The sequence below is a fragment of the Antechinus flavipes genome, chromosome 1 (genome assembly GCF_016432865.1).
Source record: "Antechinus flavipes isolate AdamAnt ecotype Samford, QLD, Australia chromosome 1, AdamAnt_v2, whole genome shotgun sequence".
Taxonomy (NCBI): domain Eukaryota; kingdom Metazoa; phylum Chordata; class Mammalia; order Dasyuromorphia; family Dasyuridae; genus Antechinus; species Antechinus flavipes.
Genome location: NC_067398.1, coordinates 156,510,562 through 156,537,414, shown reverse-complemented (window position 1 = coordinate 156,537,414; position 26,853 = coordinate 156,510,562). Strand labels below are relative to the sequence as shown.

Below are 26,853 nucleotides of genomic sequence, written 5' to 3'. Positions count from 1 at the left end.
GTGGGACTCTTAATTGTTGACATTATACATTTTTGAGATTATCAGCATCTTTTTTCCATAATAACTGGGTTTTACAAAGCTCTAGACCTTATTTTGCCTTTACCATAGGCTTTTTATGTTTCTTACTGGGATATGCATGAAGAATATACTGAAACCTTCATCTTGTTTCTAGGAGCATGGTCAACTGACTATGAAGTCCTGTGAGGGTAAATTGCAGCAGTGAGATGAATGAATAATAAATGGGGCTTGAGTTAGTGGTGACAGGACTTTTTTTTTTTTTTGTTGAAGTTTTTTATTTTCAGTTCCAAATTCTCTCCTTCCCCTACCCAATCCCCACCCATTGAGAAAATAAAAAATACAAAACCCATTCCAATATGAAGTTATACAAAACATTTCTACATTAACCGTGTTCTGGGAGTAAAATAAGGGAAAAATTGGTTTCATTCTGTACCTCAAGTAATCAGTTTTCTCTATGATGGTGAATAGTGTTTTTCATTGTTTTTAGAATTATGGTAGGTAATTGTATTGATCTGGGTTACAATGCCTTTCAGAGTTTATTATTTTTATACTATTTCTCTTATCTCATAAATTGGTATTCTGGTTCTGCTAATTTCATTTTGCATAGACACATAGAACTCTTCCCATGTTTTTCTAAACCCATCGTCTTCATCATATCTTAATAGCACAATAATATTCCATCTCATTCAGATACCATAAGTTTTACTATTCTCCGATTGATGGATGTTTTCTTGGTTTTTGCCTTTTATTTTTTTTTTTTGTCAACACAAAAAGAGTTGCTGTTACTATTTTTGTACTTGTAGCTCCTTTTCTTTTTTAATTTGAACTCTTTGGATTTAGTAGTGGTATGGCTAGGTCACAGAATATGCATAATTTTATAGGTCTTTGGACATAGTTCTGAATTGTTCTCCAAGATGTTTGGAACAGTTCACAGCTCCAACAGTGTGCATTAGTATATCTATTTTCACAAGTTCTTCCATCATTTGTTGTTTGCCTTTTCTGTTTTCTTAGTTGGAAGATGTGAGCTAGTACTTGTTTTAATTAACTTTTCTTTAGCTCTATTAGCTGTTGCTTTATTATCAATTTAGAGCCTTTTTTTTTAATATGGCTTCTGATAAATTTGATTTCTTCATCTGAAAATTGCCTTAATATTCTTTGACTATTTGTGGAGGCATAGCCAAGATGGCAGAGTAAAAGCGGGAACAACCCCAACCTCTCTCCCAAACTGTTCCAAATTCCATTAAATAATGACTAAATAAATTTTAGAGTGTCAGAACACCTTAAAAGATGTAGTAGAGCATTTTCCGCCCAAAGGCAACATAGAAGCTCAACAGAAAAGGTCTGTGGTCCCAGGGTTGGATTCCAACATGAAATCCCAGTGAAGGCTGTGCTAGTGTAGCCCCTGTTGGAGCCCCAGGTCCAGCTGCACTGTTAGCTAATCACGACATCTGAATCACCAGCAGTACTAGTGGCTTCCAGACTTCTCAGGCCAGAGACACTAAACTGAACTTGGGAGGTCAGCAAAGTAGGTCTGTGGAACCTATAGTGGGAGCCCAGTACTCATTCTCAGCCCCAGCCCTGATCCTCACTCTGGCTCTGGCCCTAGAGTCAGTAAGGTGGAACAGATCAGTGGTGGTGCTGGTAGCTTCTGGAGTTCTCAGTCCCAGGGACACCAGCGAAGATTTGGAAGGTCATCAGAGAGGATCTGTGGCAATGGAATGGAAGCGGGCATGTAGTCCAGTGCAGCATTAGCTCTGGTCCTGGTCCACTGTAAGCAAAGCAGGATTCTGTTGCTTTAGCACACTAGGTCTTACAGCTATAGTGAGGCGGGGACAACTCCTAACAGTTCCAGGGCAGAAAAGAGTGCTTGTGGTTAGGATGCACAAAACTCCTGAAGCTGGGGACAATGCACCCTCCACCCTGAGAAAGTAGTCCTACTTTATAACAAAGAGTTAAAAGCTGAGTAATAGGCTAGGAAAATGAATAAACCAAAAAAAAAAATCTGACCATTGAAAGTTATTATGATGACAAAGAATATCAAAACACATACTCCCAAGGTGATAATAAAGTCAAAGCCTCCAAGAAAAATAAGAATTGAGCTCAATCCATGGAAGAGCTCGAAAGGGATTTCAAAAATCAAGTAAGAGATAGAGGAAAAGTTAGGAAAAGAATTGAGAGTGGTGCAAAAGGAAATACAAAAAGATAATGAGGAAGAGAATGCTTTAAAAAGTAAAATTGCCAAAATGAGAGAGGAGGTCCAAAAGATCATTAAGGAAAAAATAATTCCATAAAAAATAGATTTGAGCAAATAGAAGCTAATGATTTTATGAGAAATTAAAATATGATAAAGTAAAACAAAAAAAAAATAGAAAAAAATGAAATATCTCATAGGGAAAAAAAAAAAGCTGACTTGGAAAATAGATCCAGGAGAGATAATTTAAAAATTTTTGGTCCACCTAAAAATCATGATGAGAAAAAGATATATCCATATTTTTAAAGAAATTATCAAGAAAAATTGTCCTGGTATTTTAGAATCAGAAGGTAAAATAGGAATTGAAATAATTCACTGATCACCTCTTGAAAGAGATTGCAAAATGAAAACTCAGGAATGTGATAGCCAATTTCCAGAATTTTCAAGTCAAGGAGAAAATATTGCAGGCATCGAGAAAGAAACAATTCACATATAGTGGAGCCATGGTTAGGATAACAAAATTTAACAGATTTTATATTAAAGGACTGGAGAGCTTGCAGTATGATATACTGGAGAGTACTGGAGTTGTGATTACAACCAAGAATCACCTACCCAGAAAAACTGCGTAATCCTTTAGAGGAAAAGGTAGATATTCAGTGAAATAAAGGATTTTCAGATATTTATGATGAAAAGACCAGAGCTGAGTGGAACATTTGATTTTCAGGGTGCAGGAGAAGCACAAAGGAGGTAACCAGGAAAGTGATATCATAAATAAGATTTCGTCTGTTTATATTTCCTACATGGAAGGATGATACTTGTAACTTAGTAGAATTTTCTCATCATTATGGCATTTTGAAGGAATATATAGAGGGCCCCGGTGTGAGTTGAATATGAAGGGACAATATCATTTAAAAATGATGAAATTAAGAGGGGAGAGAGGAATGTAATGGGAGAAAAGGAAAGGGGAAATAGAATGGTTTTTATTTATGTGCTCTAAAAAAGAGGGAAGAAAAATTTTTTTACAGAGGAGGGGGGAGGAGAGGGTGAATGAGTGGACCTTACTCTCATCAGAATTGTCTGAAAGTGGAAATAACATATACACTCACTATGGTTATAGAAGATTATCTTACCCTGAAGGATAATAGGAGGGGAATGGGATAGGGGAAGGCTGAAAGATGATAAAAGAGAGGGCATATTGGGGGAGGGAGTGGTCAATAGCAAAACACTTTTGAGGATGGATAGGATAAAAAGAGAGAGATAATAGAATAAATGGGATATGCAGGTAGGTATAATAATTGTAAAGATAATTTTTTATTAGGTATGAATACCAAAAGAGATTTTAAAAGGAGGGGTAGGGTAGTGACAGCAGAAATGATTAAAAAGTATATTTAAGAGAGAATATAGAAGTAGAAGCAACAATACTTAGGATTGGACATATGTGGTAAAGAACTGGAAGTGATCAAAGATGACTAAAGTTTTGATTCCACCATTAATGGTTATATAAACTGCATATCTTTTAACCTAGTGATGCCACAATAAAGCACGTATCCCAAGAATGTAAAAGATAGAGGAAAAGTTCCTATAGAGCCTAGCTTCTTACACTGTGATTTGCAACCCCATATGGAATCTTGTAACTCAATGTGAGTGTTGAAAAATTAAAATTTATTATCACTAAATATTTGATATCTATTTTATATAAATATATACCTGGGTCATATAAAGATTTCTCAGGGGAAAAGGGGTTGAAAATGGAAAAAGATGCCTTGCTATCGATAACAAAACAAAACAAAAAATTTACAGCAGAGATTGAATAGAACTAAAGGGAAAGTAGTTATTTAATAATTGGAGTTTTATTGAACAAATTATGATAAAAGAAATAAAGAATGTGAAGAATTTGTTTTATTTAAAGTTTTTTTAATAATACTTTTTTGTTTTCAGAATAAATGCAAAGACAGTTTTCAATACCCACCCTTGCAAAACTGTGTTCCAGATTTTCTCCCTCCCTTTTCGCCATCTCTTCCCCTAGGCAGCAAGCAATCTAATATAGGTTAAACAAGCGCAAGCTTTCTAATATCTCCACATTTATCATGCTGCACAAGAAAAATCATATTGAAAAGAAAAAAAATGAGAAAAAAGTAAACAACAAAAGAGGTGAAAATACTGTATTGTGAACTACATTCAGTCCTCATGTTCTCTCTGGAAGCAGATAGCTTTCTCTATAACAAGTCTGTTGGAGTTGGCCTGAATCACTTCACTGTTGAAAAGAGCCAAGTCCATCATAGTTGACCATCACAAAGTCATCTTGTTGCTATGTACAATGTTTTCTTGGTTCTACTTACTTCACTTAGTATCAGTTCATGCAAGTCTCTCCAGGCCTCTCTGAAATCTTCCTGCTGATTGTTTTTTATAGAACAATAATATTCTATAACATTAATATAACTTAACTTATTCAGCCATTCCCCAACTTCACTCAGTTTCTAATTCCTTGCCACTACAACAAGAGCTGTTATAAACATTTTTGCACATATGAATCCTTTTCCCTTTTTAAAGATCTTTTTGGAATATAGACCCAGTAGAGACACTATGGATCAAAGGCTGTGCACAGTTTGATAACTCTTTGGGCATAGTTCCATATTGCTCTCCAGAATGGTTGGGTCAGTCACAATTCCATCAACAATGTATCAATGTCCCAGTTTTCCCATATTTTTTCCAACATTTATCATTATCTTTTCCTGTCATCTTAGTCAGTCTGAAAAGTATGTAGTGGTATTTGTATTCTTTTAATCAATAGTGATTTAAAGCATTTTTTCATATGATTTTCTAAAAATGGCTTTAATTTCTTCATCTGAAAATTATCTCTTCCTATCCTTTGATCATTTATCAATTGGAAAATAGCTTGTATTATAAATTTAAGTCAATTCTCTATATAGAAATGAGGCCTTTATCAGCGCCCTTGGATATAAAAAATTTTCCCCCAGGTTTTTGCTTTTCCTCTAATGTTGGCTGCATTCTTTGTGTTTGTACAAAAACTTTTTAATATAATCAAAATTATTCATTTTGCATTGGTTCTCTAGTTCTTCTTTGACCATAAATTCCTTTCTTCTCTACAGATCTAAGAGGTAGACTACCTGTTGTTCTCCTAATTTGCTTTAAAGGATCACCCTTTATGTCTAAATCATGGACCTCATTGGTAGAGGGTGTTGTGTTGGTCAATGCCTAACAATACTATTTTCCAATTTTTGTCAAATAGTGAATTCTTACCTCAGAAGCTGTAGTGTTTAGTTTAACAAATATTAGATTACTATAGTCATTGACAAGACTATTGTGTCTTGTGAACCTAATCTATTCCACAGATTAACTACTCATTTCTTAGACAGTACTACCAAATGGTTTTGATAATCATTGCTTTATTATATAGTTTCAGGACTGGTACAGCTAGACTACCTTCATTTGCATTTTTTTTTCATCAATTCCTTTGGAATTTTTGATCTTTTCTTCTTCTAGATGAATTTTGTTATTACTATTATTTTTAGCTCTATAAAGTATTTTTGAGGCAACTTGATTAGTATGGCCCTGAATAAGTAAATTAATTTGGATAGAATTGTCATTTTTATTATATTTGCTCAGCCTACCTATGAGCACTTGATGTTCTTCCAGTTGTTTAGATCTAATTTTGTGTGGGATATGTTTTCTAATTGTGTTCATATAGTTCCTGGTTTTGTCTTGGCAGGTAGACTCGCAAATATTTTATGTTATTTTCAGTTATTTTAAATGGAATTTCTCTTTCTGCCTCTTGCCACTGGACTTCGTTGGTAACATAAAGAAATGCCAATGATATATGTGGATTTATTTTGTATCTTGCAAGTTTACTAAATAAAGTTGTTAATTTGTTATTTTTAATTTTTTAGTTAATTCTCTAGGATTATCTAAGTATCCTGTCATATCATCGCCAAAGAGTATTAATTTTGTTTCCATATTACTTATTCTAATTCCTTCACTTTCTTTTTCTTCTCTTATTGCTAAAACTAACATTTCTAATATAATATTGAATAGTAATGGTGATAATGGATAACTTTGTTTCATCCCTGATCTTATTGGGAATGTTTCTAGTTTATCTCCATTACATATGATGTTTGTTGATGGTTTTAGATTTTTTATTTTAAGGAAATCTTTTTATTTTAAGATTTAATTTAAGATTTATTTATTTTTTATTTTAAATACTTTTTATTTTAAGGAAAACTCCATTTATTCATATGTTCTCTAGTGTTTTTTTAATAGTGTTGGATTTTGTCATACTTTTTCTGCATCAATTGATATAATCATGATTTCTGTTAGTTTGGTTGTTGACATAGTTTTCCTAACTATGAACCAGCCCTGGTATAAAACCTACTTGGTCATGGTATATTATCCTGGGGATAACTTGCTGTAATTTCTGCTAATATATAAGATTTTCATATCATTATTCATTAGGAAAATTGATCTATAATTTTCTTTATCTGTTTTGACCCTACCTGGTTTAGGTATCAGCACTATATCTGTGTTATAAAAGGAATTTGGTCGAACTTTTTCTTCCTTTATTTTTCCAAATAGTTTGTATGGTGTTATAATTAATTGTTTTTTAAATGTTTGGTAGAATTCACTTGTAAATCAATCCGACCTGGAGATTTTTTTTTTAGGGAGTTGATTAAGCTTGTTCAATTTCTTTTTCTAAAATGGGACTATTTAAGTAATTTATTTCCTCTTGACAATCTATATTTTTGTTAAGTATTCCTCCACTTCACTCATATTATCAGATTTATTGACATATAATTGGGCAAAATAGCTCCTAATTATTGCTTTCTTATACTTTTCCCCTATTCTATTTTCCCTTCTATTAGCCTCTTCTTTTCTATTTCCCTTTCTTCTCCCACTTCTCTATATAGAGAGACAAGTTTCTCTCTGAAGCCATATATTCTCTCTGAGCCAAATCTTTTAAGAGTAAGATTCACACAATATTCATCTCCCTTCCTTCTTTCCCTCAGTTATAATAAATAGATCTTTACCTTTTCTTGAGAGGTATTTTCCTTCATTTTACCTCCATTTTCTTCTTTTTCCAATACAATCTCCTTTCTACCTCTAGTTTCTGTCTATATTATTACAGTAAAATCGAATTATACCTATACTCTTTTAGTATATCCATAGTTCTCAAGAATTCTTTCCTTTTTACCTTTTTATGCTTCTCTTGAGTTCTGTATTTGAAGATCATATTTTTTGTTCAGCTCTGGTCTTTTCATCAGAAACAAATGAAACACATCTGTATCATTGAATGTCCATCTTTTTCCCTGAAAGAGAATGCTCAATTTTGCTGAATAGTTGATTTTTGGCAATCCAAAGTTCCTTTGACTTTTGGAATATCAGATTCCAGGCCCTTTGATCCTTTAAAAGGGAAGCTGCTAGGTCCTGAGTAATCCTAATTGTGGCTCCTCAATATTTGAATTGTTTCTTTCTGGTTGCTTGCAATATTTTTTCCTTGATCTGATAATTCTGAAATTTATCTATGATGTTCCTTGGAGTTTTCATTTTTGGGGTTTCCTTTCAGAAGGTGATCCAGAAATTCTTTCTATAGCTCTTCCCATGTTGTTGATTTTTTCATATTCAGTAGTTTTCTTTCACTTTTATTAATTTTTTATTTTCAGAATTTAAAATTTGATATTTAATTGGAAATTTTTTTTAAGCTTCTTTACTTGCATGCCCAATTTATTGATCCTCTCTTTATTCAAGTAAGCATCTAGATATATAAAATTTTCCCTAAGAACTGCTTTGGCTGCAGCCCATAAATTTTAGTATGTTGTGTCATTATTTTTATTGTCTTGGATGAAATTATTGATTGTTTCTATGATTTGTTGTTTCACACACTCTTTCTTTAGTTTCCAATGAATTTTTGTTCTGTTTTTCCCCTGGCCTTTCATTACATGTAATTTTTGTTTCATCGTGATCTGAAAAGGATGCATTTACTCTTTCTGCATTTGATTTTAAGGTTTTTCTGTCCTAATACATGGTCAATACAAGTTTCCTATACTGCTGAGAAGAAAGGATATTCCATTCTGTTCCTAATCAGTTTTCACCAAAGATCTATCAAACCTAACTTTTCTAAAAGTCTGTTTAGCTTAATTTCTTTCTTAATGTGTGTTTTTTTTTTTTTTTTGGTTCAATTTATCTAGTTCTGATTGAGGAAGGTTGAGATCCTTCACTAGTATAGTTTTGCTATTTCTTCTTGCAGCTCTCTTAATTTCTCCTATAGGAATTTGAATGCTATGCCATTTGGTTTATATATGTTTAATAATAATATTCCTTCATCATCTGTGGTACTATTTAGCAAGATGTAGTTTCCTTCCTTTTCTCTTTTTGCTTTTGCTTGATCTGAAATTAGAATCTACCTCTGCTTTTTTTTTTAAACTTAAATTGAAGCATAATAGATTATCTTTACTCTCTCTATGTCTCTTGGCTTCAAATGTGTTTCTTCTAAACAATATACTGTAGGATTCTTGCTTTTAATCCAGTCTGCTTATCTGCTTCTGTTTTTTTGGAGAACTCATTCCATTCTCATTTGCAATTAAAATTACTGACACTATTTCCTGCTATCCTATTTTTTTCTAAGTTATACTTTTCTCTTTCCTTTCTTCTTTTCCCTACTCACCTGTGTTTTGCTTCTGACCATCATCTCTCTCATTCTGCCCTCTCTTTTTTCAGCCCCTTTCCCCTTCCATTTCTGCTCTCTCTTCTATTAGCCTCAGTGTTTCCTTTTCCCTTCTACTTGCCTCTTAGGGTGAGACAAGTTTTTCTTTCAAACTAAGTATGTGTGATGTTACCTCTTTGATCCAAATCCAATGAGATTAAGGCTCAAAACAGTGCTCATTCCCCTTCCTTCTTTCCCTCAACTGTAATGAGCTTTTTTTGTCTTTTTATATGATGTAATTTACCTCAGTTTACCTTCCCTTTCATCTTCTACAATCCCTTTTCTACCCCTAGTTTCTTTCTTTTATATAATCACATTAAGTTTTGCTTACATCTTCTTAAGTGTACCCCTAACAAATATATATTTCTCAAGAGTTAGACATATCATCTTCACATGTAGGAATTTAAACATTTTAACCTTTAAAAAATATTTTTTCCTTCCTTTTTTATCTTCTTTTGCTTCTTTTGAGTTGTGTATTAGAAGATCAGATATTCTGCTCAGCTCTGCCTTTTCATGAAAAATAATTGAAACTACCCTATTTCATTGAATGAGCTTCTTTTCCACTGAAAGATGATACTTAGTGTTGCTGGGTAGTTGGTTCTTGGCTGCAGTCCAAGTTTCTTTGCTCTCTGGAATCTCATATGCCAGGCCCTTTAATCCTTTAAAGTGGGAACTTCCAGATCCTGGGTAACCCTGATTGTGGTTCCTCAATATTTCAATTGTTTCTTTCTGGATGCTTGGAGTATTTTCTTTTTGACTTGATAATTCTGGATTTAGCCACAATATTCTTTTGGAGTTTTCATTTTGGGGTCTCTTTCAGGAAGTGATGGATGAATTCTTTCAATGGCTATTTATTCTCTGGTTCTAGGATATTAGGGTAGTTTTCTCTGATGATTTCTTGAAAGATATTGGCCTGGCTCTTTTTTTTTTTTTTTTCATTGTGGTTTTCAGGTAGCTTCATAATTCTTAGATTTTTCTCTCTTGGGTCTATTTTACAGTTCAGTTGTTTTTCTTATGAAGTATTTTACATTTTCTTCTGTTTTTAAAAATTTTTTTGTTTGACTGATTCTTGATGTCTCATTGAGTTATTCACTTCCATTTGTTCAGTTCTAATTTTTAGTGTATTTTCTTTAGTCTTTAGTTCGCTTTTTTATCTCCTTTTACATATGGCTAATTGCATTTTTAAAGTGGTTGAGTTGCTTTGTTGGAGTTTTTTTACCCATTTCACTAATTTTGTGTTTTTTTTTTTTTTTTTTTTAAGGAGGAGTTGTTCTCTTCTTCCATTTTACCAATTGTATTTTTCAAGGAGTTGTTTTCTTTTTCCATTTTATCAAATCAAGTTGTTTTCTTCAATTTCTGTGCTTTCTTTTCCAAACTCTCCTGCAACTCTTTCATTTCCTTTCTCCATTTTTCTTCTAATCCTTTTAAAATCCTTTTTGAATTCTTCCAAAAGAGCCTTTTGAGTTGGAAAGCAGTTCATATCCCTCAAAGTGGCTTCTTCATCTGGAGACATTTTGCCTTTAGTGTTCTCAGGGTTTGAGGTCTGTTTTTCTCTGTCTCTATAATAGCTATCTTTGTAGAGCTCTTTTTTTGCTTTTTTGCCCATTTTTAAAGATTAAGGTCTGCTCCTAAGGCACAGGGGAGATTGTTCCAAGTTTCCTCTACAGGCAACAGCAGCTTCATGCTGCCCAGGAGCAGTGTTGCAGGCTTTTTTTTTAGTGCTAGGGGACCTGGCCAAATCTTCCCTGTTACGCTGAAGTTTAGGGGCTTACTTTTTGTCTTTTGATTATGTATTGGAGTTTCACAGCTAGTCTGCTGATCCACTGATTTCTGAACCAAGAGTATCCAGTGCTGCTGTAATTTGGCTAAGAGTCTCCCACTAGATTCCCTAGGTGGGGCCTCTTTGTCCTGGCCTCCCTGAGTGTACCTGTGCTGGGCCATATCCCCCCTGCCCGATTGAGACAGACTTTTCCTGAAATTCTCCCAAAATATATTCTGATGGAAATTTATTATACTCCAAGTATTTGTGGATTCTGTCACTTCAAAATCCACTCAAAGGTTTGATCTGGTGTTGATTTTTAAGTCAGCCAAGAAGAGCTCAAGCAAAGTCCTGTCTACTCTTGTCTTCTCTTCTGAATGTGAATGTGAAGAATTTAAGGGGAAAAAAAGGGGATGATTTGTGTGAAGTCTCATAAAAGCAAGAAATCTGTGTAAAGAAATACTTCCGAGCTCTTACAATACAGTGATCAGTATTGACTTCAGTTGACTGGTGATATGAAAAATGCCTTCTTTCTCCTGGCAGAGATTTCAGAGTATAAATGCATAATGAGACATGTATTTTGAGACACCTTAGGTTTTTTCACTTAATTTTATTTAAATTAGTTTTTAATGGGGGAGGGAGTCACTGGGAAGTAACAGTGATAAATAAAAAATTTGAAACTGAGAAACTAGATATTACAATAAGAAAATTTCTTTGCTCTTCCATTTCTTTATTAAGTTCACTGTGATCAGTATGAGATGGGATGGATTATTAAAATAATGGACTCTATTTTAAATTTATTTAAAATTTTCTGTTTCAGGATCCATCAGTTACACAGGTGACAAGAAATATGCCACCAGGACTTGATGAATATAATCCATTTTCTGATTCTAGAACGGTAAGAATATTCTTTACCTCATCACTAGTGATTTATTTAAATTATCTAGACATTGTATTTTCATTAAAAATTTATTCATTTAGCTTGTTGCTTAAGTGAAGTGCTATTTAGAATTTATGAGCTATTTATTTTAAACTATGGGGACAATAAATGATGCAAAATTATTATCAAAATCTTATTAAAACAGTTTGAAGATATTTTAAAATGTTTTTTAAAGTATTTTTATTTAAAAAAAAAGCATACTTATACTATATTTTATTGAAAGCTATACCATCTTTGTGGTAATGTGAGATAATGTCCCTTTACATAACAGGGAATCCTCATTAGTGTCTCCTCAGTCCCTTGGCTCTACTAAATGAACTTCTTAGTTTATCTGTTCTAAAATGGTATTTGCTTTATATCTTTTCCCTTGCCACAGAGATCAAGTGGTTACTGACAATAGCAGTTTCTAATTTCTTTTTGGTCTTTTCATTGTTGTTCTTAATTTATATCTATGAAGTTTCCCTTAGAAATAATGGTAATTCGATGTCTGTTCTTTTGTCTGTTTTCTATTTTCCATCATCAGCTTCTTTAAGTGGGCCTGTTTGCAGTAGTGTTAGTTGCTTGCCATAATTTATTTTCATAATTGGAGATGCTGAGGACATCTAGTTTCATTTTAAAAATGTTTTTATTTTATTAAATATCTCCTATATATACAAATTTTTTAAACATTCATTTTTTTTCAATTAAAGTTTCAAATTCTTCCCCTCTCACATCCATTGAGAGGACAATCAATATGATATACCAATATAATATGTGAAGTCACGAAAAACATAATTATGTTAGCCATTTTGTAAAAGAAAACACAAAACTCCCCAAAAGTTAAAGTGAAAAAATATTTTGCTTCATTTTGTATTCAGTTTATCATTTGTCTTTCTGGAGTTCGAAAGCATTTTTCATCATGTGTCCTTTGGAATTGCCTTGGATCCCTGTCTTGATCAGCATAGCTAAGTCTTTCACAGTTGATCATCATTACAATATTGCTGTTAGCTTGTACAGTATTCTTTAGGTTCTGATCGTTTTACTTTTCTTTATTCTTGAATCCCTTGAACTCTTGCCCTATGGAGGAATTGAGTCTGTGAAAAATAAGTTTATAAGGAATGAGGTCAAGGAAGAAGTGGAATGATTGGAGATTATGCTAAAATAGAGTAATGTTAGGGTTTCTGATTATGGAAATACAATACTTGTAGATAATGGTGAGTTCCAGGGTAATAGCCTTCCTTTTTGTGGGGTTAAAGTATAGTGTAATATAGATCATGTGGTTTGAGGAGATAGAGAATTTGAGAAATTAAGGTGTTTGAATTTCAATAAGAATGTTAAAAGTCTATAATATAAAAGCAAAAGAGTTGAAGAAGAGGAAGAGTGGACTAGGTGCAGGACTTATTTATTTATTTTTCTCAATTATATATAAATATTTTTAATCATTTAAAAATTTTTTTGAGTTCTCAAGAGAACATTATATACAGCAACAACAAGGTTATGTGATGATCAACTGTGATGGACTTTTTTCTTTTCAACAATGAGGTGATTCAGGCCAATTGCAATCTATTTTGAAAATAAAAAGCTACTATCAAAATAAGAAGAGAATTCACCTGGGAACAAGTATATAATAATCACTACATTATGTATAGGTGTGCAAATGTTAATTAAATGAATTTCCAAGGAGAAGAAGTTGCTGAATGATAGCAGCAAAGGGAGAGTCTAAATGTGGTAGCAAATGCAAGGAATATTTCAGTTTCATGTGTTGAGGATATGCATGAGGGTATAGCTAGTACTCAAAATATTTTGCTTCTGCACCTTTATTCTATCACACCATCCAGTAAAACTGTGAACATTATATTTCATTAGCTAGTCATTACTACCCCTATGTCCCACCCACTTGTTTCTCTAATCGAGGATTAGACTAAAGTATCTCATTCCCACTCCCTACCTCCTCCTCTTACTCCCTATCTGTAATGTCTAGGCTAGCTCTCTGGTGAGTCTTGGGATCAGCCTGAGACCTTGGGCTTAGTTGGGGAGTGAAGTGAAGGAGGCAGGAGAGCAGATGCATGGCTGATCAAAGATAAAGTCTGGCTTCTGGAGTCTGGAGCCTGAATTCTTCTCTGTGGCTGAGATCGCTGTGGCCCAGAGAGCACAAGTCCTCTGTGCCTCCTTTAAATACTCCAGTAAAATCATATCACTACCTCACACAGAGCATACCCAACTACACTTGAGCATGCTCCAACTTGTTAGGAGAACTGTCGCATTACCTTATGTATATGTACTTGACTAGAATGAATACATCAATAGCTAGAGAATTATCAACTATACTGAGTTTTAAATACACCTTTTCAGAGTTCCAGCCCTCTACACCTCCCGCTTTCTTTTGTTTTAGAACACAGGTGCGTCACGCCCTCCCTGACTTCTCAGGAAGAGAGGTGAAAACACCAAAAGGGAAATGGGGAGTCAAACCAGATAATGTTAGCAGGTTTCCTCTGGGCTGAAATTGAAAAACAGGTATACATAAACCCATTAGCATGGGGGGGTATTACTCAAGCTCATAGCAATAAAGCATAGGTTAGCAGTGATGACTCTCCCCACAGCCATTGCAGTCTCAGTGTATTGTAACAAACATAAATTATACATGCAAGTAGTGATATAACAAACAATATGAATCAGCATGGTATTGTAAATGATTTCCAGAAGTCCTAGAAGGAGAGGGTATATTGTAATATTCTGGTTGGCTTTCTGGAGGTCTCTGAACCAGCCTTTGTTTTAGCAAAGTAATCACTATGAGAATAGCTAGGTATTAAGTCCAAATTCTTTATTATCTCCTTCACAATCTAGTTCCCTTGCTTGGGATCCGGGCTAGCTTTCTTGAGGTCCTCCAGAATGTGTCTTGGTTTCTGTGGAGGAAGCAGGAGTACCACCACCATAGTCTCTGTCTTGAAGTCTCAGTCCGAGGGCTTATACTCCAGCCTCCAGTCTTCTGTCCCTCTGAATCTGTCTCTGCTTCAGACAGGCCTTGGTCTCAGTGGAGAAATGAAGGAGGACAGGCCTGCCCCCACGGTGGTGTGAGATGGAATGAATGATTCTGGCTGAGTTTATCCCAGCTTATATACTCTAGTATAATCACATCATTGTAGGAATGAGTCTTGTAGAATTGGTGTCAGTCTTGTATAACTATATTCATTACTAGGTACGTGTACTGAAGTAGAGAACTATTAATCACCATGCTAAACTAGATAACCATTGTCTTATCAATTCCACTGAGTTAGCACCTTGTAAAAATCGTCGTTTCCAGTACAGAGTTCTGGCATATAAATGTATATAAATAACAATCACACATACACCTCTTTCAACAGCCAAGAGATAGCCCAAAGCCATTCTACTTTCAATTACTTCAGGTGTCAGGGAATCGAACGATTCCTGTGGGTTTTGAAGTTCTGCAACAGTCTTATCAAATATTTTTGATGTTTATGAGTCAATTGCCATAACTGCCAGGCTCTTTCAATGGTGGGCACAGTCAGCAGTGGAACCACCTGATATTTCTTGAGTCTTCTCCTTTGTTTCAAGGGTCTGCCCCATCTCTCTTTGATGGACAAGGCGAATATGGCTCGTTGGCACTCATCGGGTTCTTTTTGATCTGTAGAGATACAAGCAGATCCTCTACCCCAAACAGTTAACCTATCTGGTCCCTTCCAGTCAGTACTTTCTGGATCTCTCCACATCACCTGGCGATTATCTAAAGATAGTAGAGTTGCTTGCACTGAACACAGCCCTTCTGGCCTTTCCTTATAAAACTTGTCTGCCAGAGCAGCCGTCTACACCTATCCTTTTCAATCCTACCCAATTGAAATTCCAATCTAACTCTGGACATTCCCCCTTTACTATGTCTTATATAATTCCCATTCCATAATGAACAAACTTCCCTTCATTTTGGGCCTTTTTCTCGCAAGACTTTTAATTTGGGTGATTTGTTGAATTATAGCACCTTTGCTCTCCTGGTGGTGTATAGAATGACTATCAAGCATGGAGCTAGCCACTGAATCATTTTCATACTTTTTTATCCTATGTTAATTTTGAGAAATTTTCTCATCCTTGTATTTAAAAAATAATATTTTCTTCCCAATTACACATCAAAACAATTTTTGAAATAATATTTTATAAGATTTTGAATTCTAAATTTTTTTTCTTCCCTTTCTCCCTTCTCTTTTTCCTGAAAAGATAGACAATTTGATATGTTATACATATATTACCAGATAAGGCATATTTCCATGCTAGTCACACTTGTGAAAGAAAAAACAGATCAAAATGAAAAAAAAAAGTATGCTTTGATCTGTGTTATATGCCAGAACTCCGAAACAAGGATTCTTACAAGGTGCTAACTCAGTGGAATTGATAAAGATGATGCTTATTTAGCATGGTGCTTAAAAGTTCTCTAGTTCAGTACATGTACTTAGTACATAATATACTTCCACAAGATTCATACCTATGATGAGAGCACATAAGCCTGGACAAATTCAAGGAAAAACAGAACTAGGGAAGACAGAGACCATGGTGGTGGTCCTCCTGCTTCCCCCACAGAAACCAAGATACATTCAGGAGGACCTCAAGAAAGTTGGCCTGGGCTCCAGGCAAGAAAATAATAAAGGATTTGGACTTTAACACCTGGCTACACTTGTGGTGATTACTGAACTGAAACACCTGTTGGGTGCCAAAATATAATGTTCTTCTTGGGTCGGTTTCTTTGGGATCTCTGGAGGCAGCCTTCGTTTCAGTTCAGTAATCACCACAAGTAAGCAGGTGTTAAAGTCCAAATCCTTTATTATCTCTTTCAAAGTCCTATCTCCTTCACTTGGGCTAGTTTTCTTAGAGGTCTATCTCTCTCCTTGGTTCTGAGAGCTTGAGCTCCTGTCTCCTTCTCTGCCCTCTGAATCTCTCCGAATTGAATCCTGGCTGAGGTTCCTAGCTTATGTGCCCTTCACTGAGTATAAACCAACCATTATATTACTAGGAAACCATTTGTTGTAGGATTAAGTCTATGCCAAACTAGATTTAACCATTGTCTCCTCAATTCCACTTAGTACCTTGTTTTCAAGTTCTGGCCCATAACAGATCTGCATTCAGAGATCATCAGTTTTTTTTGTGGTTGTGGATCGCATTTTCCTTCTTGAGTCCTTTGTACTTGCTGGCATCATTGTATTGCTGAGAATAGCTGAATCATTTATAGTTGATCATCACACAGTATTGCTAATACTGTGCACAGTGTTCCTGATTTTGCTCATTTCACTTTGTATCAGTTTGTACAAATCTTTCCATTTTTTCCCCCTGGAATCTGCCTATTCATCATTTCTTATTGCACAATAGTACTGCATTATTTTCATATACCACAGCTTGTTTAGCCAAATCCTTAATTCATGGTCATCCCCTCAATTTTTTCATGTTTTACCACCATGAAAGGTATTGCTGCAGATTATTTTGTATATATAACTCCTTTTTCCTTTTTTTATTCTTTGTACTTTTTGACATTTCTTTTGCTTTTCAAATTGTTGACTTTTTCTACCATTCTTAAATTCTCAGCTTTGATGACCTTTGAATGGTTGTCCTATCTTTCTTGTCTTTTCCTGTCTTTCTGGCCATTCCTGCTCAGTTTAATAATTCAGCTTCTTTCCCTGTTCCCCAAGTGAGGAAATTCTTAAGGTTTTTTTCTGTTTTACTGTTTGTTTCTACTCATGACTTTAGGTGTAAGACTCTAAAAGTCTTTACTTTCCTGTTCCTTTCTTGTAGCTTGCAGTGTCTCTTTTGTTCAGAACTGCCTACTAGCAATATTTACCTGCATATTCTGCCAGTACTTCAAATTTCACTTGCTTAAACTGGTCTCTTAATTATTTTTGTTTCTTGACTTGAGTTCCTTTTTAGTTCTCACTCAACAAACATTTATTAAGCATCAACTGTGTGCCAAATCCTATAGTTGGTGCTTCATAAAAAATAAAATACAAATACAGTAAATTAGATGGTTCCTGTAATTGTTAACTCTGTCATCCCCACCTGAAATATGTCACTTAAATTCTGTTTCTTTAATCCCTAAGATATCTAATTCCTATCTCTTCCTTTTCTTATTGCCAACAATTCAGACTTCTGTACCCCTTACCTAATCTAGAGCAATGGACTAGTAGGATATTTACAAGAATTTCTCTTTCTCTATTCCCTATTTTGTTTCCATTTAATTTGGAGTATCCTTTCCCAATTAATATTCCTGAAGTATGGCTCTATAACCCTGTTGTTGAAAAATAAGTTGTAGTGTTAATCTTCTAACATGATTCTGATTATTCTCTTAAATGGAAATTTTTAATGAAGCCCCTGTTAGTTACACAGTAATTTACAAACTTAACCACTTGACATAGAAAGCCTTCTAGAATCTGATCCAGTTTTTTCCTAATTCTCTGTTCCAGGATTTCCTTTATGCTTGCTAAATTTGACAATTGAATAGATTCTCTGCTTTTCTCATGCCTTTGTTCATTCTGTCCCTTCTAGTTTATACATGTTTCTTATCATTTCTCTTGGATTTACTAAATTCATTTACCATATATTCATTATAACAACACACACACACACAGAGTATTTATATTAATAAATGCTAACAGATTCAGAGTGGAATTAATCATGAAATAAACTCCAACCAAAATTCTAAAATTTTTGCCATTTATACCATTATTGAATATACAATTGCACCCAAACAATATCATACATTCTAACATTCAAATCAAACAGTGCAAAATAAACAAATTTATTATCTGAGTCCTCTTCTGAATCAAATTGTGTACTTTTTAAAGCTTATAATACTTTTGGTTTTGGTTTCCTTTTTTGAATATGGTTGTATTTAAAGAGTATTATTTTCTTTTTAATAAGGGCCTAATAACCTAGTAAGTAAATAAAAAATATTTGATTAAATGATTCTGCTCATTTCTTTGTATCACTTTATATGTCTTTCCAGATTTTCTTCCATTAAATGTCTTTTTCATCATGATAATATATAATTACATTCAATGCATGGTAATTTGTTTACTGATTTTTCTAATGATTGGATATAATTATTGTTCCCTGTTTTTGTTGTTTTTATTTGAAACAATGATTTTGGAGAGGATATAAATAAACCCATTTTTCTTCCACCATTTCCACCATTGCAGAAAAGGGGTCACTTAGGTTAAAGATTATAATTTGTTTTGTGATTTACCTTACATTCTCAGCATACAGTATAGTATTATAGTATGCTCTGCTTTTCTCAAAGTATTATCATTTCTTAAAACCTGCTTGAGTTTACACTTTATATTTTTTTTCTCTTTGAATCATCAAACCAGCTGTGATTAATCTTGCAAATTATTGAATTTGTGAGCTATAAATGACTTCAGTAGCCATCTAATCCAAACCACATGCAAAAAGAATACCTATCCACACACCCCCAAAGAGGGTCATCAGAGGCTTCTAAGAAGGAAAAATACTCTACCTCTTAAAGTAGCTCATTCCACTTTTGTACTTCTCTAATTGTTAGGAAATTTTTCTTGATAGCAAGTCTAAATTTGCTTCTTTGCAACTTTTACTCATTGTTCTTGGTTCTGTCATCTGGGACAATGATTAGACTGTCACATGGCAACTCTTCAGATACTTTAAGATAGCAGTAAAGTGCTTCCTTTTTTCCAAATTATATATGCCTATTTCCTTTGATCATTTTTATATGTCCTGTTCTCAAGACCTTTTATCATCCTGACCACTCTCCTCTTGGCACTTTCTATTTTATTAATGTATTTTTGAAATTATGACATCTAGAACTGAATATATAATGCCAGATGATTACTGAGAATAGAGTACAGTAAGATTATTGCCTCTTCATTCTTGTAAGCGCTGTCTATCTAAACATAGCCCAAGATTTCAGTTGTATTTTTGGCTGATAATTTTATTGTTGTGCTATACATTTTAGGGCAACTGTTATCAATGTATGTTTTTTTATCCTATACTTCTGAACTTAATGTTTTTATACTTCATATTCTTAGATTCAATTCAATGTTCTATCCTGTTATAATCCTTTTGGATCATCCCTCTTTTATTTATTGTGTTGGTCTGCTTTCCTGGTCATCTCCAAATTTGATCTATCTATACCTTTATCCAAATCACTGATAAGATTGTTAAACAGTGCAGGTCCAAACATTGAGCTTGGGGTACTCCAATAAAAACCTTATGCCTTATTGATATTGACTCTTAATAAGTATTTTTTGTGCCAGCCCATTCTCTCATTAATAAATCTTTTTTATTGTATTATGTGAGCCATATTTCTCTTACTTTCTCTACAGGAATAATATGAGATACTTTATAAGAAGCTTTTTAAAAATATATCAGCAGCATTCCCCTCATTTAATTGTTTGGTAGTTCTGTCAAAAAGGGAAATGACATTACTTTTTTCTTTTCTTTTCTTATCTTTTTAATAGCTTTTTATTTACAAGTTATAAGCATGGGTAATTTTACAGCATTGACAAACCTTTTGTTTCAATTTTTCCCCTTCTTCCCCCCATCCCCTCCCCCAGATGGCAGGTTGACCAATACATGTTAAATATGTTAAAGTATAAATTAAATACAATATTAGTATATAGAAATGACATTACTTTTGACATGACCTGTTTTTGATGAAGCTGTGTTGGCTTTTTGTCATTGCTGTTTGCTTTTCTAGATGTTTGATAACTATTCCACTCTAAAATTAACCCAGGAATTAAAGTCCTTTTATTAATAATTAATAGGTAATTAGTAAAGTCCTTTTATTAGTAGACTTGTTGCCTAAAACTATCATCTCCTAAAACTATCATCTATAACTATCTATCTAACTATATCTATATATCTATAACTATATCTAACTAACTATATCTATCTATCTAACTAACTATCATCTAACTATCATCTCCTAAAACTAACTATCTCCCAGGAAGCTCTGATGCCTTTGTTTCTATTCTGTAAACTGACTCATGAGTATAACACAATGTAGCAAATTATACTATACAAAATAATAATCTGGTATAGTAATTTTCCCATTGCCTAAACACAGTTAATTTCTGGACCTGAAAGGTGAAGTAGTCTTGCTGTCTGAAAGGAGTCATATCACAGCATTGGATCTGCAAAGTACTGGGGTCTGGAAATGTGATTTCTTAGGATCAGCGCCACAACTTTTAGAAAGCAATCTGGACATATATAAAAAAGAAAACTAAGACCCAGAGATGTTAATTAACTTGTCTTTACTTACATGCCATAAAAGTGGCAGAACCAGGATTCAAAGTCAGTTAAGCCACAGTGTTCCAAGAATGTTTAAAGACAGAATTGGGAAGAGGAAAATAAATGGGTGAAAATGGAAGCTATCTCCCAAGATTTTTTTTTTTAACAAATTCCTCCATCCGTGACATTAAACTCATCTTATTATTTGAATTCTGACATCATTTGTGATACGTAAAAAAAAAAAAAAAAAAAGAACAGCAGCTGGACTACATCCATTTAAAAAAAAAAAATTAGGTCTGTCTCTTAAGCAGCAAGATTTTGAGACTAACACATCAATTAAGATATGTGAATGAAAGAAAATAGACAAATCTTAGAGCAGTGTAAAAAAAAATTTTGAAAAAATAACAATTATTCACTTATGTACTTTTTATTCTTCACATGCTTTGAAAGGATTAATCAAGTAGAAAGTAATTCAGTGATTTAAAATGATTTTTTAGGGAGAGTAAGCTAGATCCCTTGCATGAGTATTTGCACTCTAGAAGAGCATAAATTAAAGAGATGTACCCCAAGTACATAAACAGCTAGGAAGTCCAGAAGACCTGGAGTCAGATATAAGTTTAAATCTAACATCAGACATCTGCTCATGTGCTGCTGAGCAAATGACTTGTTATCTTCTTGACTCAAATTTCTTTACATGTAAAATTGGGGAAAAGAATTTCACCCATCTCCCAGAGTGGTTGTAAGAATAAAATAATATATAAAATATACTTTGTAAATTTTAAAGTGCTATATAAATGCTAGTTATTGTTGTAATGTTATTATTCTGGCTCATAATGAATCCAAAAGACTTTTAATAATTGCAAAGTAAGATGTATTTATTCTCGTTTTTCAAGTAGATATTGTCTAAGTATCTATACCAAAGAAACAACTTAATAAACCAAACAAACCTTGTTCAAGTTATAAGAGCAGATTATATTCTTTCTCAGTAATATAAAATTATCTTTGACAATTTTCTTTAAAGTTTTCATTTCTTACTTTTTGAAATAGGTGATATATTCCTCAAACTAACATACATTTTAAGATAAATCCTTTTCCTCTATGACTTACTTTTATACTTCTTCCTTATTAGGCACCACCAGGAAATGTGAAAATGCCTAATGTACCTAGTACACAACCAGCAATAATGAAACCAACAGAAGAACCCTCAGCTTATACACAAATTGCAAAGGTTAGTTCTTGATAATGAAGGAAATTTCCTTTGGAAAATATAATTTCTACAAATATTTTGATATTATATTTCTACATTTTAATACCTACATTTTAAATGGTTCCATTTGGTTAATCTTCATGACATGTTGGCCAATATAGTTACCTCTTGGACAACCATGTTACTTGCTTTCCTGATCTTTTCACTGTTGAATACACACAGCCTACATTATGGTTTTAAAGGCTTCTTATTTCAGGGATTTAAAGGCTGCTTCTTATTTCATGTTATTTTTAGCACAAAGTATAGTATTATAATAGTAATGAAATGGGAAAGAGGATCAAGTGGCTATGTAACTACAAGCTGGCAGAAGAGGGAGCTGTAATGAAAGTTAAAATGTAATAGAAAGTATGACAGTGACTAGGACACTATCTCTTTGTAGACTTAATAACACATATTAAAATTAACTTCTACCCAGCAATAAATCTCCCTTTGAGCATCTTACTTATCCTAAACTCAATAAGACTTTTTGTCAGACCCCAGGAGTCCTAACTAGGCCTAGCCTTCCTACAAATGTTTTCCTAAACTGTAGTATTTTTTAAATGCAGCCCCTTACATGGGAAAAGGTAAATTAAAATGTTAAATTCTATCATATGATGTAAATATGCCGTTGGAAATAATTTTTTAAATGTTTGCATTTGAGTATCCTGTTAGCATTCTTGTGGCTTTTTTCTTCAGGAACATGCATTGGCCCAAGCTGAACTGCTTAAGCGCCAGGAAGAGCTAGAAAGAAAAGCAGCAGAATTAGATCGCCGGGAAAGAGAAATGCAGAGCCTCAATCAACATGGTGGTATGCATTGGAACTCTTCAGAAATTTTTAAGCAAGTTTGAAAATTGCATATATAGTACTAATTGTTTTGGTTTTTGTATTATCCAGGCCTTGTGCCTCAGCTTTTAGGAAGCTTATACAATGTGGATCCTCTATCTGGATTGCAACATTGGCTTTTAAAAATTGGGCCAGAGAGCTTGTAAGGTAGATTATTCAGCCTAAGAAAAGTAGGGGCATTTTTCCAGAATCTCATATTTTGATTTGAATATAATAAATAACATTTTTTAAATCCAGTATTTGTTCTGTGGCTGCTTTTTTCAACATATTTTCAACACTCCTGTGGTGATATGATTTATTGGGCATGTTTAACAATTCTGAATTAAGAAAAAAGAACAGAATTTATTAGTTATCTTTGCTTTTTCAAGAATTTGGCAGAAAGGTTTCTTTTGGCAGGTTAGAATACATTTGTATTTATAGGAAGATTGAAAATATGGAGTGGAATGAAGATGGCAGAATGAGAATTAGTATTTTTTTGCCTTAGCTTCTCTCCAGTGACTTAAAAGCACACCAGGCAGAATTCTGATCAAGAAAGTCAAGGAAAAAGATCACTTTGAGACATTTTTATAGCCCAAGAGAGCATAGGAAGATGAAGATATCCATGGATACTGGAGTAGGAGTTGGCCAGGAGCATAGCATAACACTGTCAACAATATCAGGGAGAAGGAACCCAACACTAGTAAGAGAACTGAGCACCAGGGTAGAAAGAGATCCCAGGGAGGTTGCACTACCTCTAGGAGCAGGAACTGTTGATAACTAATAGCTCTGTTAGCCATTTATTTCTGAGTCACAGTTCACAATCACAGTGGTTTTGAGGGAAGAGGATCCTTACCTATATAGGGAACAAAGAAATAACTGTGATCCTAAACCCAAGAATGGAGAGAGGTCTCAGTTTTAACCTTTAGCAGAGAGGGTGAGGAAATGATTTCTCCCCACCATCAACACCATTATAGAATAACTGAAAATGTATGGAATCTATCACTAACATAAATTTCAAAGTTAAGAAGAAGGCTGGAAAAATGAATAAATAAAGAGTGACCATAAAAAGTTACTGTAGTGATAGGGAAGCTCAAGACACAAGACACAGAATATAGTGACTTACATTTACAAACAAAATATCAAAGAAAAATGCAGATCGGATACAAGTCCTATAAGAATTCTTGGAATAGTTTTGTTACTCCCCTCTACCACCCTTATTTATTATGCACACAAATTGAGGTTAGTGAAATAGAGGACTTTCAAGCATTCCTGAGGAAAAAAAGCAGATTTCACTGGAAAATTTTGCATTCAAACATAATCTCAATTATGAAAGCCTTTAAAAGTCAAAGAATTTGGCATTTGATCCTGTGGAAAATAGGGAGCCATTGAAATTTATTGAATAGGGGAGTTACCTGGTCAAACCTTCACTTTAAGAAGATCAATTTAATAGCTTGGTGGACAATGGAATGGAGAGAGAAGACACTTGATGCAAAGAGAAGTTGGGGTGAAAGAGTGGGAGATTTGAAACAGGTGGTGAGACTGGATGATTGAAAGCTGGCAGTGCCCGTGATAATAATAATAGAGATGTTAGGAAGAGGGAAAGTTTAAGGAGAAAGATAATGAGTTCCATTTTGTACATAATGAGTTTCAAATTACTGTGGGATATCCATTTCAGAGATGTCAGTCAGCCAGTAAGCTTTTTTTACATGTACACTATGTGCCAGGCACCGTTCTAAGTACTGGGAATACAAATAGAAGCAGAAAGAGTCCTGTTCTTAAGGAGTTTACATTCTACAGGTGAAATACATAGAAGTTAAAAAGATGGGGGAGATAAGAGTGTTAAATGTGGGGATAGAAGATACTTGAACATGGTAGAAAAATTCCTGAGTAAAACCTAGAAGAGAATTATATGTGACTGGCTTGGATGGCCTCCTTAAATGGAGATTGTTCTAGGAAGAGAGCTCACAAGGGCACAAAGTACTTAAGAGTATGTGAATTTGGGGCCTGGAGGGAATTTCCAGGATAAAGAATTTTCTGGGCGTGATAGAGAAGTTCTGGAGAGAAATGATAAGAAATAAAATCTTTAAATATTTAGTGTCCGGTGTGTTGTTCAGAAGTGGTTTCCTGTTAAAGTTTTAGTAGAATTTGGTATTTATAGAGACATGGGTTGAAAGATATGGTTAATCATATATTATTTACAGGATGATTAAAAGACATGAAGCAAATGTAGTTTGTCTAATCTGCTGCTCTGATAATTCATTGGCATGAAGATGACTTGGGATTCTCAAAAACTATTTCATTGAAATGGAAGTTCTGAAAGGACTTGTTAAACTAAAAGGGTTTTCAGGTGTATATTCTGTGAAAGATATGAATCAGAACCAAGTTAATTCAATTGGGGAGTCTAATGTCCAAAAGGTTGGATAAATAACTTGTGAAAAAGTATCACTCATTTGTAGTAGATTTATGGTCTACATTAAGAAGTACAGTAACCACTATTAAGAAGTTCTATATTTTGTAGAGTAAGGAAGGTAATATATTTTAAATGAGGAAACAGGTCTCTTTGATGCAACGTACTAAATGAGAATAACACATATGGTATAGTTTTAAGAGGATTTGTTTCTTTCATTTTTGTAGGCAGAAAAAATAATTGGCCACCTCTTCCTGGTAATTTTCCAGTGGGACCTTGTTTCTATCAGGATTTTTCTGTTGACATCCCTGTAGAATTTCAGAAGACAGTAAAGATTATGTACTACTTGTGGATGTGTAAGTATAGAATAAACTATATAATTTTGTAATTTTTATTTTGTCATCATAATCTAACATTTCTATTTTAAGACTTGAGTTATAAGGTTATTAAATTAAAATTTTTCCTTTTTTTAAAAGACCAAATGTCAGCTTCAAGATTCAAGACAAGATTCAAGATGTACGTTAGAGATGTAAATACGAATCATAACAAATGTCCTTACCAGAGGGAACTATTTTTATTTAAGCATCTGTTTAACCTTTGGGGAAAAAATAATGGGAAAGACTTGAATGCTTTTGAGGAAAAAGTGTATAGAACTGCCCTAGCATCTGATAGGTAATCTTTTTGTAACAATTCTTTCTTTTTTCAAAATGTATTCTCTATGCAGTGATTATTTTAAAAATAATAGCATTAAAAATAGCATATAGTGTTATTTTTATGCAGAAGAAAGCACAGTTATTTTTGTATCTGTGTTAAATGTAGGTATTATGACTTTGTTCAACAATAGAGTTAGAATACTTGACTGTAGAATAAGCTGAATCTTTTATCATAGCTTCTAGGTAATTTCCCCCTCAAATCAGATACTGAAATAGTAATTTTTTAGGAAAAGTAAATGTATTTTCATTAGTGGAATAAGTGCTATTGATTAGAGCCTCCTGGTTTTGTTAGAGGTACCTAAAGCATTTCTAAAATAATTGTAATGTTTATTTCAAAATTTCAAGAATCAATTTTTTTATTACTCCTTCTACTGATTAGGATTGTAATTCTTTTGTAAATTTCCACACTCTCCTCTGCCCTTCTCCAAAAATATCTGTTGTTTGGTGATGAGTCTCTCTGAAGTTAGCTTAATTGGTCATTCAGATGAAAAACATATTTACTGCTGGATGTATGTGTGTGTGTGTGTGTGTGTGTGTGTGTGTGTGTGTGTGTGTGTGTGTGATGTTTTTATATATATGAAGACTTTCCCTGGCTCTATTCATGATCAAACTTGACTAGAGGGGAAAGTCCTAAAGAATATAATTATGGATAGATGTTTCTGGAGTTTAAGAATGTTGTGTATAAAAAAAGAATTAACTCTTAAGTACCTTGAAGTAATTTACTTAATAGTATTCTTATAGTAAGATTGGCTGAATCAGATAGGTCTCCTTTATGGTCTTCTGCTGTACTCTTTTCTGTCCCAGCATAAA

The 26,853-nt window shown here is 33.7% G+C and overlaps 1 protein-coding gene across 2 annotated transcripts in view; it reads left to right on the top strand.

The window, feature by feature from the left end:
* The window catches only part of SCAMP1 (secretory carrier membrane protein 1), a 110,890-nt gene that overhangs the window by 47,926 nt on the left and 36,111 nt on the right, over nucleotides 1–26,853 (top strand). For both annotated transcript variants that reach the window (XM_051991816.1, XM_051991817.1), the window contains 4 exons: nucleotides 11,504–11,581; nucleotides 21,984–22,082; nucleotides 22,797–22,908; nucleotides 25,558–25,686. In XM_051991816.1, coding sequence (XP_051847776.1) covers nucleotides 11,504–11,581; nucleotides 21,984–22,082; nucleotides 22,797–22,908; nucleotides 25,558–25,686 — 418 coding nt within the window. The remainder of the gene's footprint in view (nucleotides 1–11,503; nucleotides 11,582–21,983; nucleotides 22,083–22,796; nucleotides 22,909–25,557; nucleotides 25,687–26,853) is intronic.